This window comes from Podarcis muralis, chromosome 3, assembly GCF_964188315.1.
Source record: "Podarcis muralis chromosome 3, rPodMur119.hap1.1, whole genome shotgun sequence".
NCBI classification, from domain to species: Eukaryota; Metazoa; Chordata; class Lepidosauria; order Squamata; family Lacertidae; genus Podarcis; species Podarcis muralis.
The window spans coordinates 106,075,531-106,088,394 of record NC_135657.1 but is presented as its reverse complement, the minus strand read 5'-3'; the positions used below and the strand labels follow the sequence as shown (position 1 = coordinate 106,088,394).

Below are 12,864 nucleotides of genomic sequence, written 5' to 3'. Positions count from 1 at the left end.
GTAAGGAACAGTTTTTCAGTTACAACCACAATCTTTAGCATTGGGAGCTCTTTTTTGGAAAGGGCTAAAAATCCATTTGAGAATACATTTCTGGCTCCATTTCAAACCACGAAACCATTTTTAAAAGTAGCCGTCATGCAAATTTGTTGTACTTATAAGCATCTTTAAAAAATCATTCTGTTCTCTCATAAAATCAGCTGACAGGATCAGTATGGAAGATAACGTATTTTATATTAGTCACACGCAACATTGGGCAACGGTATCCAGGATTAGTTTATCTGCTCTGGATCAATTATAATGCCTTCTGTGACGCTGAGGCTTAAGTCTTTCAATATCTCTAAGGAGTCTTTGAATAATATGCAAATGCTTCACTGGAGGTATAAAAGTGCAACAGGCACGAAACAGACTAGCAGGGGCACCATTATCCTGGAACATTGTCTCAAGAAAAAGCACAGTGACACCAACATAAAAATTTTCTCCATTTGGCAACTGAAGTCTGACCCATACATCAGAATTAATAATAATAATATTTATACCCTGCCCATCTGGCTGGGTTTCCCCAGCCACTCTGAGTAGCTCCAAACATAATATTAAAAACACAATAAAACATCAAACATTCAAAACTTCCCCAAACAGGGCTGCCTTCAGATGTCTTCTCAAAGTCAGATAGTTGTTTATTTCCTTGGCATCTGATGGGAGGGCATTCCACAGGGAGGGCACCACTACTGAGAAGTCCCTCTGCCTGGTTCCCTGTAACCTCACTTCTCGCAGGGAGGGAACCGCCAGAAGGCCTTTGGAGCTGTACTTCAGGGCCGAGGCCATTTAGGACTTTAAAGGTCAGCACCAACACTTTGAATTGTGCTAGAAAACGTACTGGGAGCCAATGTAGGTCTTTCAGGGCTGGTGTTATATGGTCTCAGAAGCCGCTCCCAGTCACCAGTCTAGCTGCTGCATTCTGGATTAGTTGTAGTTTCCGGGTCGCCTTCAAATATAGCCCCACATGGAGCACATTGCAGTAGTCCAAGCTGGAGATAACCAGAGCATGCACCACCTTCTCAGTACTAAGAAAGTACTCTTGAGACAAGAAATTAAGTTTATTCATCTTCTTAATACAATCACAACGCATGAGTTGAATACATCTTTTGATTTGGGCTGTTTCTTGTAGTACCTCCTTAAGAAATCCTCAGTGTTTCAGTCTCTACTAATAAATGTCTACTAGTGGGCTTCCTCTGTGCTCTGCTAGCCAGCAAGCAGCAGTTGTCTCTACTTGTACCCAATGTGGGACCTTATTAACTTCACAGGGTGAGTCAGCCTGCTCATGGCCTGGAATAGTTTACACTACAGTGGAACCTTGGTTGTTGAACACTTCGGAAGCTGAACGCCGACAACCCGGAAGTGAATGCTTCAGTTTTAGAACGAGCCTCAAATGTCGAACGGCTTCCTAGGCGTGTTTCTCCATTTTTTAAAAGGAATTTGCTGGCCGGCAATTGTGCCCGGTTGTTGAACATTTTGGAAGTTTAACTGTCTTCCGGAATGGATTACGTTCAACAACGAGGTTCCACTGCATATAGTCTGGCTTGGGTTGCTACCATATTCTTCTATATTGTCAGCTGAAGAAGGAGTTTCTCTTCGAAACTGGGATCACCGGCCTCCAGTCCTGTTTCCTACAGCTGCTTCACCACTCCCAATAACTCCCTTGCGTCGAAGATAATGAAAATATATAATTAATTGCAATATTGTACTTATTTTGACGATTCTGGAGTACTGCTTGCATATACTGTATGCATTGTAATAGCGGGTACATTGTGACGAATACATTTGTGGTACTTTGCTTGCCATATATCGTGTCTTTGTATGCTGGCCTGAACCCCTGTGTTTTCTATTTGTGTGTGTTGCTATACAGTGGGTTCCTTATTTTTGTGCTTGGAGTAAGGAAGAGGCAGAGTTTCTCCAAACTTTAGCTTTCTGGAATTCCTGACATCCCAAAAAACCTTAGGGGAAAGCTGGTATAACTTGTTCTGAGCTCCAGTAGATAGTTTTTCTACGCATTACCAACAACAGCACCAGTGTACACTTGCTTTATAGCAGTCATACCATTGGTCCATTGTGCTCATTATTGTCAATGTTGACTGTGTGCCACTGTCTAGGATTTCAGGCAGGAGTCCTTTCCCAACTGTACCTGGAGAATCTAATGTCAAACCTGGGATTTTTTCGCTTGCAAAGCATGCACTCTGCTAGTGAGCTATGACCCTTCCAGTAAGCACAGTGTTGGTTGATGTAACAATATTTGTGCCTGCCAGCCTAAGCATGTAAATCCCTGCCTAGATTGAGTTAGTTCTACCCTTTTTGCATTAAAAGTTGGGCTTAGAAACATGTTGAAACTGAACTGGGTATTTCATCCCCACCCTGTGTATCTTGTCACAAACCTCCCAGTGATAAGATCTGGTAGGTGCCTCATGGTTTTTCTTGAACACCTCACCTACCACCCACAGAGGTTCCACTCTAATTAGAAATGTGCAAAGCAAAGGGCTGGTCTTGCACACCCTTGCCAGTCAGGTTTGACTTATGCAAAGATGAATCAGGAATTAGTTCTCATTATGTTCTGAGAGCCATTGACATGCAGATGTAGCTGCATGTTAATGTAGCCTGAAACATATCTGTCACACTGGTTTTTGCCCGTAACATAGACGAGGATGCTTTTGCAACATCATGGAGGTGACCTTGCTAATTGTAGGAAATTGTATTTGGTTAGTTCAGTTGAACAGCCGGGAGTGTTCCATTCTCTGATGATTTGTCATAGAGTAATCCAATAGCCATGTCATAATTTCCAATTTATAGTGGTCATCTGTAAAAATTTGGAAGCTATTGTGGGGAGGCGGGAGTCTTAACAGTAAACTTGTGTTACCTGTTTTAAGAACGCATTGGTCTGAATCTATTCTGCAAATGGGCTGCAGTCCCAGAATTTTCCCCTTGCTGTTCCAGAGGGTCCTTCAATCCTCTGGAGCAGATTTTCAGACAGGGGAAATGGGGAATCAGAAAAAACTGACACACACCACATCCTGTGAGCAGAACTTTGCACCTGGGATCTCTAGATCCAACTGGACATAGTAACTGTGTGTGTTATATTTCATGAAAGTACAAAAGTGGAAATACTGTTTGTTTGCTTTTTATTCAAACAATAATTACCAATATTTGGTGCTGGCAAATAGCTGTTAGCCCACATAGATAAGATAAGATAAGATAAGATAATATTTATTACGGCCATAGGCCCATACAGTTAGCCCACATATACCTTGGCTTTTGTCAGTTGAGAAGATTTTTTTTTAATTAACTTTACAATACTGCTGTGCCACTTAGCAGCTGGAGCTCACCAGACAGTTCAGAAAACAGAGGTTCAAACTATAAAATGTAAGAACATAACAATAAATGTAACATAAAATCTAAAAACCAGTTAAGACAGCCACAGAATAAAACCAACAGCAGAAACCAGTAGCAGTGCAAGAATCTAAAAATCATCAAAATATATTTAAACCTGAAGGATTAAAATTGTGAGAGGAGAGTGACCTCAGCGGTATCTCAGAAACTTGCAATTTTTGGGTGTTTGTAAGTGTTGGACATGGTGGAACAGCCCACCAAAGCCTAATCATGTTTAGAATACAGACTGACACTTGGGGGGGGGGCAGGGGAGAAACCAGTTGAAAACCAGGCAAGGGAAATGAAATGGAGTATCCTGTCAAAGGGCACGGGGCTGGTTTTCAAAAACCTGGAAGAGGAGTATTGCAACAGGCTTTTTGTAGGTACATTAGGACTGGCATTCAGGGTAAATCCACAATGCCTTCTAGATCAACCACAGGAATGAACTAAAAGTCTTTGCTGTTAGTTCCCCACCACTCCCAATAATTTCCATAAATAGATAAATAAAATTGAGGAGGGATTCCTGAGGGTGGGAAGAGGATGGCCTAAAACCTTCCAAACCCTTTTGTGGATATTTGCACTCAGCACATGGATAGATCTACGGACTTTCTGAGTAGAGTAGGGCTGTGGGCGGGGACATGTATTTAGCCCCGCCCCCCAGAGCCACATGAGTCCTCTGGTCCCTTTGTATGTTTTTAGTGAACTTTTGCAGTGGGGAAGGAGCCATGGATTAGTTAATCAGAGCTGGTCCATCTCCATCATCAGATCTTTGGCTTTGTTGGCCTTTTACAGCTCCTACTTCACCTAAGTAAGGGAAAACCGCACTTGAGATTGAACACTTGGATATGTCAGCATATGGGATCTTTTAAATAAAAACATTACGTACGTTTATTCATTTATTTCTCTCTAGAAATATTTATATGCCAGTACATCACAATAACATATCAGAGCTCTCTGCAACAGTTGAAATAAAACCATACAACAGAAAGATATAAGAAACTCAAAACCATTCTCATGTAAGATTCGGAGTAATCTGCTGGGTATATCCACTTCTTGCAAACTGTCTGCTTTGATTTTCTTGGGAAGTACTAATGTGATCTGTAAAACTATTTTTAATTGTTTCCAACAGGCAACCTTGACAAACATGTTGAGTTAGAAAATCTGGTGGCAGAATTCCTGGGCGTTGAAGCGGCTATGGCATTTGGTATGGGCTTTGCTACAAATTCTATGAACATCCCTGCATTGGTTGGGAAGGTGAGTGAACGTCTTTAGGAATGTCCATATCACAGGAAACTTATGGACCTTGTGGAATGTGATGCCCAGGAAAATGTACCTGAGTCATCCTTGCCAGTTTTAGGTGCCAGGCTAAGACATTTTAATTTATCCAGGCTTTTGATAGTTAAGTTAGCCGCTGTTATGCTACTCATCTTTCAGTGTGCTGAGGTAGACTCCATCCTTCTTAATTTATTGTTGGGTGAGCGTTTTAGGAATTTTCTACTGTATGGTGTTTTTAATTTGACTGTTAGTTTATTTTACCTGTCTGTCTTTTATATTGTTAACTCGCTATAATACACTTTTTACAAAATGAATAACAAATGCGATTAACAGTGATAGAGATAATTTTGGGGTGGATGCCTCGCTCAGGAAGGAAACATTAGTGGTGATAGTGATTTATGGCAAGTTGAGCAGCAGATTGTAACCCTGAATATTTCAGAACCTTTTAGAAAGTAACCCCCACCCTTTTTAAGAATGAGTGGTTGGAACAAGATGGCTAAACGTTTCTGTGTTCCATTTGTCAAAAAGAAAAATAAACACCTTAGACCACAAAGACAAAATGCATAACCAAAGTTGTCTGTTTCAGTTCATTCACCCGACGGTCCGAAGATTAAAGTGTTGCTTCCATAAAGATTCATGTTCAGAGCAGGCTTCCCTTGAACCTACTGAAGACCCTTCTTACAATATTTCTCAATCAATAAACATTACAATAAAAGTAAAAAAATTGGACATTGATGACAATTACCAAGCCCAAATAACATATTGTGATTCGTTATTTTCTTCCACAGGGAAGTCTTATTTTAAGTGATGAACTGAACCATTCTTCACTTGTTCTCGGTGCAAGGCTCTCAGGTGCTACAATTAGAGTCTTCAGACACAACAGTAAGTATTAATACTGGGTGTGTTGGGTAAACTGACTTGTGTACACTCAAGGAAACTTCTGTCAATTGACATATGAGACTATTTCACTATTTCACTGGAGATAAAGCATGTTAAAACGTGTTTGTACTTCTCATCCATTTAAAAAGAAACACAGCTTGCTGTTTTGCACAAAAGCCCTTAAATTACCCAGGTTGATCTGTGGTTTTCAAAACTTTTGGAGGAAACTTTACTGACTCTCTTTGTTGTAAAACAATTCCCATGCTCCGAAGTTATTAGAAAAACTGTACAAATGTGTAACTAAAAATGGCCCATCCTTCAGCTGGAGCATCAGTTAAACCTTTATGAGCATACTATATACTATATAGCAAATTACATGCCTGACTAACATTGTTTAGGAAAAAGAAACAACCCATATTAGTCTGTTGCGACAAAAAAAAAGTCTTGTGGCACCTTTTTAAATAATGAATTTTAGCATGGTGTAAGCTTTTGTGGATTTGAATCCCTGTCATCAGATGTATGGAATGCTACCACAATCTGGCAGAATATACATGGGTGTTTGTGTTATGAGCAAGCACTGATCTCAACATTTTATATCAAACATGGAATGGTTGGGAAGACAAAATCCAGCTTCAGTATAAAAGATCAGCATTAAGATACTTGGTTTACTGGAAATTTAATATGGTTGTATTATAAACTAAAAGTATCTTCTACCCCACTGCTCACTCAAGGTAAAATGCACCTCTCACTAATGTGATCCAACGTGTTTTGGTTGTTACCTGGGGTTGCTTCTCAGGGTCATATAAAACAGCAGGCTTATTATGCAGTAGAGAGCTTGGAAGTTTGTAAAACATAATAAGACCAACTCACAACTTAACTTGTACGAATTCATCTGTACATGCTTGGCTGAATTTATTTTTTTAAAAGGTGGGGGTCTGGGAGGAAAACATTAGCAGTCTTACCTGCCATTGCACTCAGCTTGGGAAAGCATTCAGAGGTGCAGGGAGAGTGTTTTAACCAATTTTGGCTTTATTCACTATCCCCCACATAAATTGAGAGCTGACTGTGTGTTACAAGAAGACACCCATAAAACACACCCCACCTTGAACAGTATTCTAAATGTTGAAATTCTTGTTCAGGAAAGAAGTCACTCAGATGTGTGCTCGAACAATTAAATTGTTCAAATATTTAAAAGGATGAATCCGCTGCTGGTCTCCAATTTTTGAAAAGCACAGACTTTTGTTCCCCAGAGCATGACAGGATTACGGTCTTCCTTATTGGAAGGAGGGATATAAATGTTCTGCAAAGAAATTACATGAATAAATATCTGATGCACTGCTTCCTTGTGTTTTTGTAACCAGATATACAAAGCTTAGAAAAGCTTTTGAAGGAAGCAGTAATACATGGACAACCTCGAAGTCGGAGAGCCTGGAAAAAGATTCTGATTCTTGTGGAAGGCATTTACAGGTATGGAGAAATTGCAAATCCAATGCAAGCTCAAGTTGGCTTTCTTCCAACAAACCATAGGTGATGCTGGCCACTGTTTAACAGTTCAAGCAGCCAAGAGAATACTGTATCTGAGTGGAAGAATGGTAAGCAACGAAGCTGTGTAAGGTTCTGCCTCCCACCATCATTTTTCAGATCATATTTGGTATCCCGAAGCAGCTTTTTTATCAGTTTGGGTGCACAAGGAACGTGGTGCTTATACTCTCCCTACAGGCTAAAAATCAATTGTGGGGGCGGGGGCAATTTTGATCTGTAAAATTTAAGGAGGAAGACTTAAGAAGCCTCTTCCCAACCAACATTCTGCTGCACAAGTGCAGTCTGCCCCAGCTTGCTTTGTGTATTGCTTGTTTTAAAAAAAGAGAGAATTTGAGGGGACGTGGGTGGTGTGGTGGGTTAAACCCCAGAGCCTAGGACTTGCCAATCAGAAGGTCGGCAGTTCGAATCCCAGCAACGGGGTGAGTTCCCGTTGCTCGGTCTCTGCTCCTGCCAACGTAGCAGTTCAAAAGCACGTCAGAGTGCAAGTAGATAAATAGGTACCGCTCCGGCAGGAAGGTAAACGGCGTTTCCGTGCGCTGCTCTGGTTTGCCAGAAGCGGCTTAGTCATGCTGGCCACATGACCCAGAAGCTGTATGCAGGCTCCCTCGGCCAATAAAACGAGATGAGCGTCGCAACCCCAGAGTCGGCCACAACTAGACCTATTGGTCAGGGGTCCCTTTACCTTTAATGAGTTTTTCTGTTTTTTCTTTGGTTAGTGGCTGGTCACCATAACTCCAAAGCCTTATTCAGCTGTTAAAAGTAATTTGGAAGTGGAATGTGGAAATGAGGACTAGAACCCTGACTCTGCCTCTTTGTCCCCATTCTCTTTCACTCCCTGCCATGATTTGGAAGACAATGGGTCTGTAGCTTCTGATTCCATAGGCTCCTTGCATTGTGTAGAACCCCCATCTCACAAGAAGCCTCCATGAACGTGAAAGGCTCCCCACTGCAGACATGGGAGAGCTGAGCTGGCACCTTTCTTCCTACTCGTGCAGTCTGGTTCCAGATTATGGCAATACAGCTCAGGATCTTAAGGGCTGCCTTCCCCCATTCGATCCAACCTGGACCCTGTGTTTGTCATCTGAGGCCCTTCTCTTTGTCCCCCCCTCCCTAAGAGGTTTGGAGGATGACAACACAAGAACAGGCCTGTTCTGTGGTGGCTTCCCATCTGTGGAATGCATGGTTCGTTCATTCATTCATTCATTCATTCAGCCTTTGTTGGCCTAATGCATGCCTGGTGTCATTATTACATCATTATGTTAGGATATTTCCGTTCCTCCTTAAAAAGGAAACAGGCTGTTGTGTGTCACATGCCTGTTTACTTCCTGCTCACTGGGAGTTTCCGTTTTGTATATAGCTTTTGTTTCTGGCTGTTTTCCTCGACACGGATGCAAGCAGTCATGTTTTTTCCTTTGTTCTGATCGACGTTGAATAAAGCTGTAAATATGCTCTCCTGGGTGAATCTTCCGTTGTGGAAACTCTGCAGAAAGGGTGTGCACGAGTCTTGGAATGTCTCTGAGGCTCGTGTCGCAAATTGACTGATGCTGTTCCAACGGGAGACCAGAGTTCGTCCGGAGACGACGTGGCTGCCTGATTGCCCATGTCTCCCTGGCAGTATCCCAACACATTACACAATCATTTGGATAACAGATGGTATATTAATAATAATAATAATAATAATAATAATAATAATAATAATAATAAGCATATGAATAGGGATCATGTAGCATGATTCTTAAAACAATAAAGGATATATATCTGTGAGAAAGACACAGATTGCTTTTGGCATTTTTGGAAGGCTTTTCTTTTTTATAACATGTCATGGATGAAAATCTCTAGAGATCATTTGTTTGCCTAATGAATTGCACTTGGTCTGAATGTTGTGTGGCATTCCAAACTGGTCAGTGTTGTAATATTTCTGCAAGGTGTTGGAACTCTTCATCAAAGCAATCATGTTATCTGAATTTAGCAAGTAGATGGGTGGATGGGAAATAATAGAGCAATGAAATCATGAGTACACCCACACTTCCTGCTTAATGACATCTGGAAGGTGTCTTCACTGTACTCTTTTCAGTTCCTACTAAAAACGTGTTTTAGACCAGCCTATGTGTAATGTTGACATGTTTTAACTAATTATTTTAATTGTTTTTGACTGGATCAAGGAGTCTGTGCAAGATGAAAAATGAGTGGAGACCCCCCTCCCTCAACAGAGAAAGCCAGAGTTTAGAGTAGAGAGGTTAGGGAGCGATATGATGCAAAAACAGCAGGCTGGAAAAGCAGAGAGAGAGAGAGAGAGAGCCATGCTGGATCTCCAGCTGAATCCAGGGCTGTGGCTATGGGAGAAACAAAACCCTTTTGGGGTGTTGACGCAGTGAACCTTTCCATCACAGGCTCAGGTTATATACAGGGTGGCCCAAAAGTAGGTATACTGCTTTAGAATCCACTTTCTTTGTTCTTTGACTCAAGGAGTTCTCGTCATTCACAATATCGGTAAAGAAAAATAATTGTTTCTTTGTTTGTTTGTTTTCAAAAGTATATCTACTTTTGGACCACCCTGTATGTGTGTAAATAAACTATATGTCCTAAAGACACCACAGTCTCCACTTCCCTTTTGGGACACTCCTTTGTTGACACCTAAGGAATAAACAAGAGTCCACCGCTAAGCTACTTTTGGTTTGTTGAACTCTAGTGCTTCTTTGTCTCTTGCTGGTAGCTGCTCACGAGTACAAACGAGTATACTTAGGTTTTTCTCCACTGTGGCTTGAGCTGCTTGGATGCAATCAATAGCATTATGTCCATATTATGCAACAATAGCTACAGCTGAATCAATTAAGTGCTCATTTCTCAGCTGTTTTCTTTTGTTTCCCACAGTATGGAAGGCTCCATTGTACGCTTGCCGGAGATAATTGCCTTGAAGAGAAAATACAAAGCCTATGTCTACTTGGACGAAGCTCACAGCATAGGTGCCGTTGGCCCAACAGGAAGAGGAGTTGTGGAATACTTTGGAATGGATCCCAATGATGTTGATGTACTGATGGGAACATTCACCAAAAGCTTTGGAGCAGCAGGGGGATACATAGCAGGCAAAAAGGTATTGGCATCAATTGTCAGCATTTGTAGGTGTGTAAAAACTCAAATGCCAGTGATTGCTAACCATTTCAAAAATGGAATAAGACCTGGGTTGCTATAGCAGTCAGGAAGCAGATATCCTATTCTGGTACCTAGAAAATCCTGCCACTGCTCATGTTTTTGCAAGAGTTTTTGCTCCCTTGTGTGTATATTTGCCCTAGGTTTGAAGGGCTTCATGTGGTTCCGTCTGCATCCACAGAACAGAATATTCCAGTTTTGAGGTCCCTCTCTACATGGTTTTACAGAGTTCACATACTTCTGAATGAATATCATGTCACAAATATACAGCTCTTTGGATTCTCCTGTTGACAGTAAACATTGTTTCTGCCGCATTTGATAACTGTGCCAATATTTCATCCCACTATTTGCATGCAGGTTGTTCATAGTAAGCACTTTCTAATTAATGTCATTGAATATGATGATGTAAGGGGGAAATGCAGCAACAATTTGCACACTGGTAACTGAGTTCTCAAATGGTTTTTTGGAATGCCTCTGAATTCCTTTTGTTATTTGATCTTAAGAAAGTTTTAATGATTTCTCTGTACTGGGCACATTACATGTCTTCAGAAGTCATGTGCTTGCTGCAAAAATTGCTCTTTGCTTGGGTAATATTGGGGAAAGGTGCAGTTGCATACAGCTTATATGCAAGTCCTGCCAAAGGCTTGTAGCTAAACATGAATGAATTTTACATTGACTGCATAGTTTCCTTAGGGTTGTGAACTTTCAAGTCTTATGTTGCTGTGAGCATGTTTTGTTTTGTTTTGTTTTTGTCTGCAGGGGAAACTGTAGTCAGATTTTTCACTTGAGTCAGCTTAAATTGGCTTCTGTGCTACTCTTTGCATCAGATCCCTATTAGCACTGTCTAATAACCTCACCTCTGAGACCAGAGGTGTGCTCAGTCAGACACACCTTTGAAAAAGACCCAGGTTTCAGGTATTGAATTGCAGATCATTTAATTAGGCATTGCTACTGTGCCAGGTCTAATTTAGCATTAAACTAATTTGAAACACTGTTGAAAAATAAATTTCCTGATGTACTTTTCCCTTCAAATTTTGTGGGTCTAGGCTGAATAAGCTTTTTCTGAATGAGAGAGCTCCGTGCCTCCTTTTAAGGGATTGCAATAGAACAAAACACTGAACCCATAAACAGAGATAGAATAGCAGTTTATTTCTTCTGGGTACAAGGTCCATGGGAAGGACTATCTCTAGAGATAGTGCATTAAAATATCATCCTCTGCTGTCTAGCTGTTCTCTCATTACTGGGAAATTTGGAAGCATGATGCTTCTTGCCATGCACTGACTTTTTAAAAGTGTGCCCTTTTGACAGTTGCTATAAGAGTACTTGGGGACGCGGTTGGCGCTGTGGGTAAAACCTCAGTGCCTAGGACTTACCGATCGAATCCCCGCGGCGGGGTCAGCTCCCGTCTTTCGGTCCCAGCTCCTGCCCACCTAGCAGTTCGAAAGCACCCCTAAGTGCAAGTAGATATATAAATAGGTACCGCTTTATAGCGGGAAGGTAAACGGCGTTTCCGTGTGCTGCGCTGGTGCCGGCTTGCCAGAGCAGCTTCGTCACGCTGACCACGTGACCCGGAAGTGTCTTCGGACAGCGCTGGCTCCCGGCCTCTTAAGTGAGATGAGCGCACAACCCTAGAGTCGGACATGACTGGCCCATACGGGCAGGGGTACCTTTACCTTTATAAGAGTACCTGAGGTAATCAGTGAAACAAATAGTTGATTTAGCCATTGGTTCAAAAGTGAGGTATGTTTCTAAAAGTTTTGCATTTCGGCTTACAGTTGAGTGTGCATCCAATTCTGGATCTGATTGCTCTTGCCACCTGCAAACTTCTGTTCCAGCAGACATAAGGAGGTTTTGGTGTCTGCGCTAAAACTTTATTCTGTTTTTATTCCAGGAACTAGTAGACTACTTACGGGTTCACTCCCATAGTGCTGCATATGCTTCATCTATGGCTGCTCCAGTAGTGGAACAAATCATAAGAGCAATGAAATGTGTCATGGGACTAGATGGAACCACAAAAGGTAGGATATTGTGCTGACTGAGATGATTTCCTTTTATAGTTGTTTGAAATGGGAGGGGGGATAACAGCATTTCACCTTAAGAAAGGCATGCTTGTGGATGAATGCAACTGATCATTTGTGGTCAATGTATGAGCAAAACATAGCATATGGGGGACTTAATTCCTGGCCTTCATACACCTGCAATCACACTTTGCTTGGAGGATGTTGTTAGACCAATAGTGGTGCAGTGACTCTGACTTGGTAGGTGTATGAAGCCAGGAACAAGCATCAGGGAGCATGTGCTTCTTCACTCTTGCTGTCTCAAGATCTTGGTTGTAAACCTAAACTGACACTGAGTTACATTTCCCCATTTTAGATGTAAAGGGAAACTGATTTATTTCATCAGAACTGAAGTGCTGACACTTCAGTGTGCAAGAAGACAAGCACACAGGTCCAACACCCTATTCCTCACATCATAAAACATGTCTCACTGTGTTGGGCTGTTTGTAAGGCATAATCATTACCTCCTTACATGGTGGAAATGTTAGTCTGAATAAAAGAGTCACTGAACTGTTTCCCATAAACTTCTACATAACATAGAACAGACCAT

At 41.5% G+C, this 12,864-nt stretch overlaps 1 protein-coding gene across 2 annotated transcripts in view; it reads left to right on the top strand.

Moving 5' to 3' along the window:
- Positions 1-12,864, top strand: part of SPTLC3 (serine palmitoyltransferase long chain base subunit 3) — a 61,939-nt gene that overhangs the window by 32,034 nt on the left and 17,041 nt on the right. For both annotated transcript variants that reach the window (XM_028722245.2, XM_028722243.2), the window contains exons 5-9: positions 4,544-4,668; positions 5,478-5,571; positions 6,930-7,035; positions 9,982-10,201; positions 12,149-12,275. In XM_028722245.2, coding sequence (XP_028578078.1) covers positions 4,544-4,668; positions 5,478-5,571; positions 6,930-7,035; positions 9,982-10,201; positions 12,149-12,275 — 672 coding nt within the window. The remainder of the gene's footprint in view (positions 1-4,543; positions 4,669-5,477; positions 5,572-6,929; positions 7,036-9,981; positions 10,202-12,148; positions 12,276-12,864) is intronic.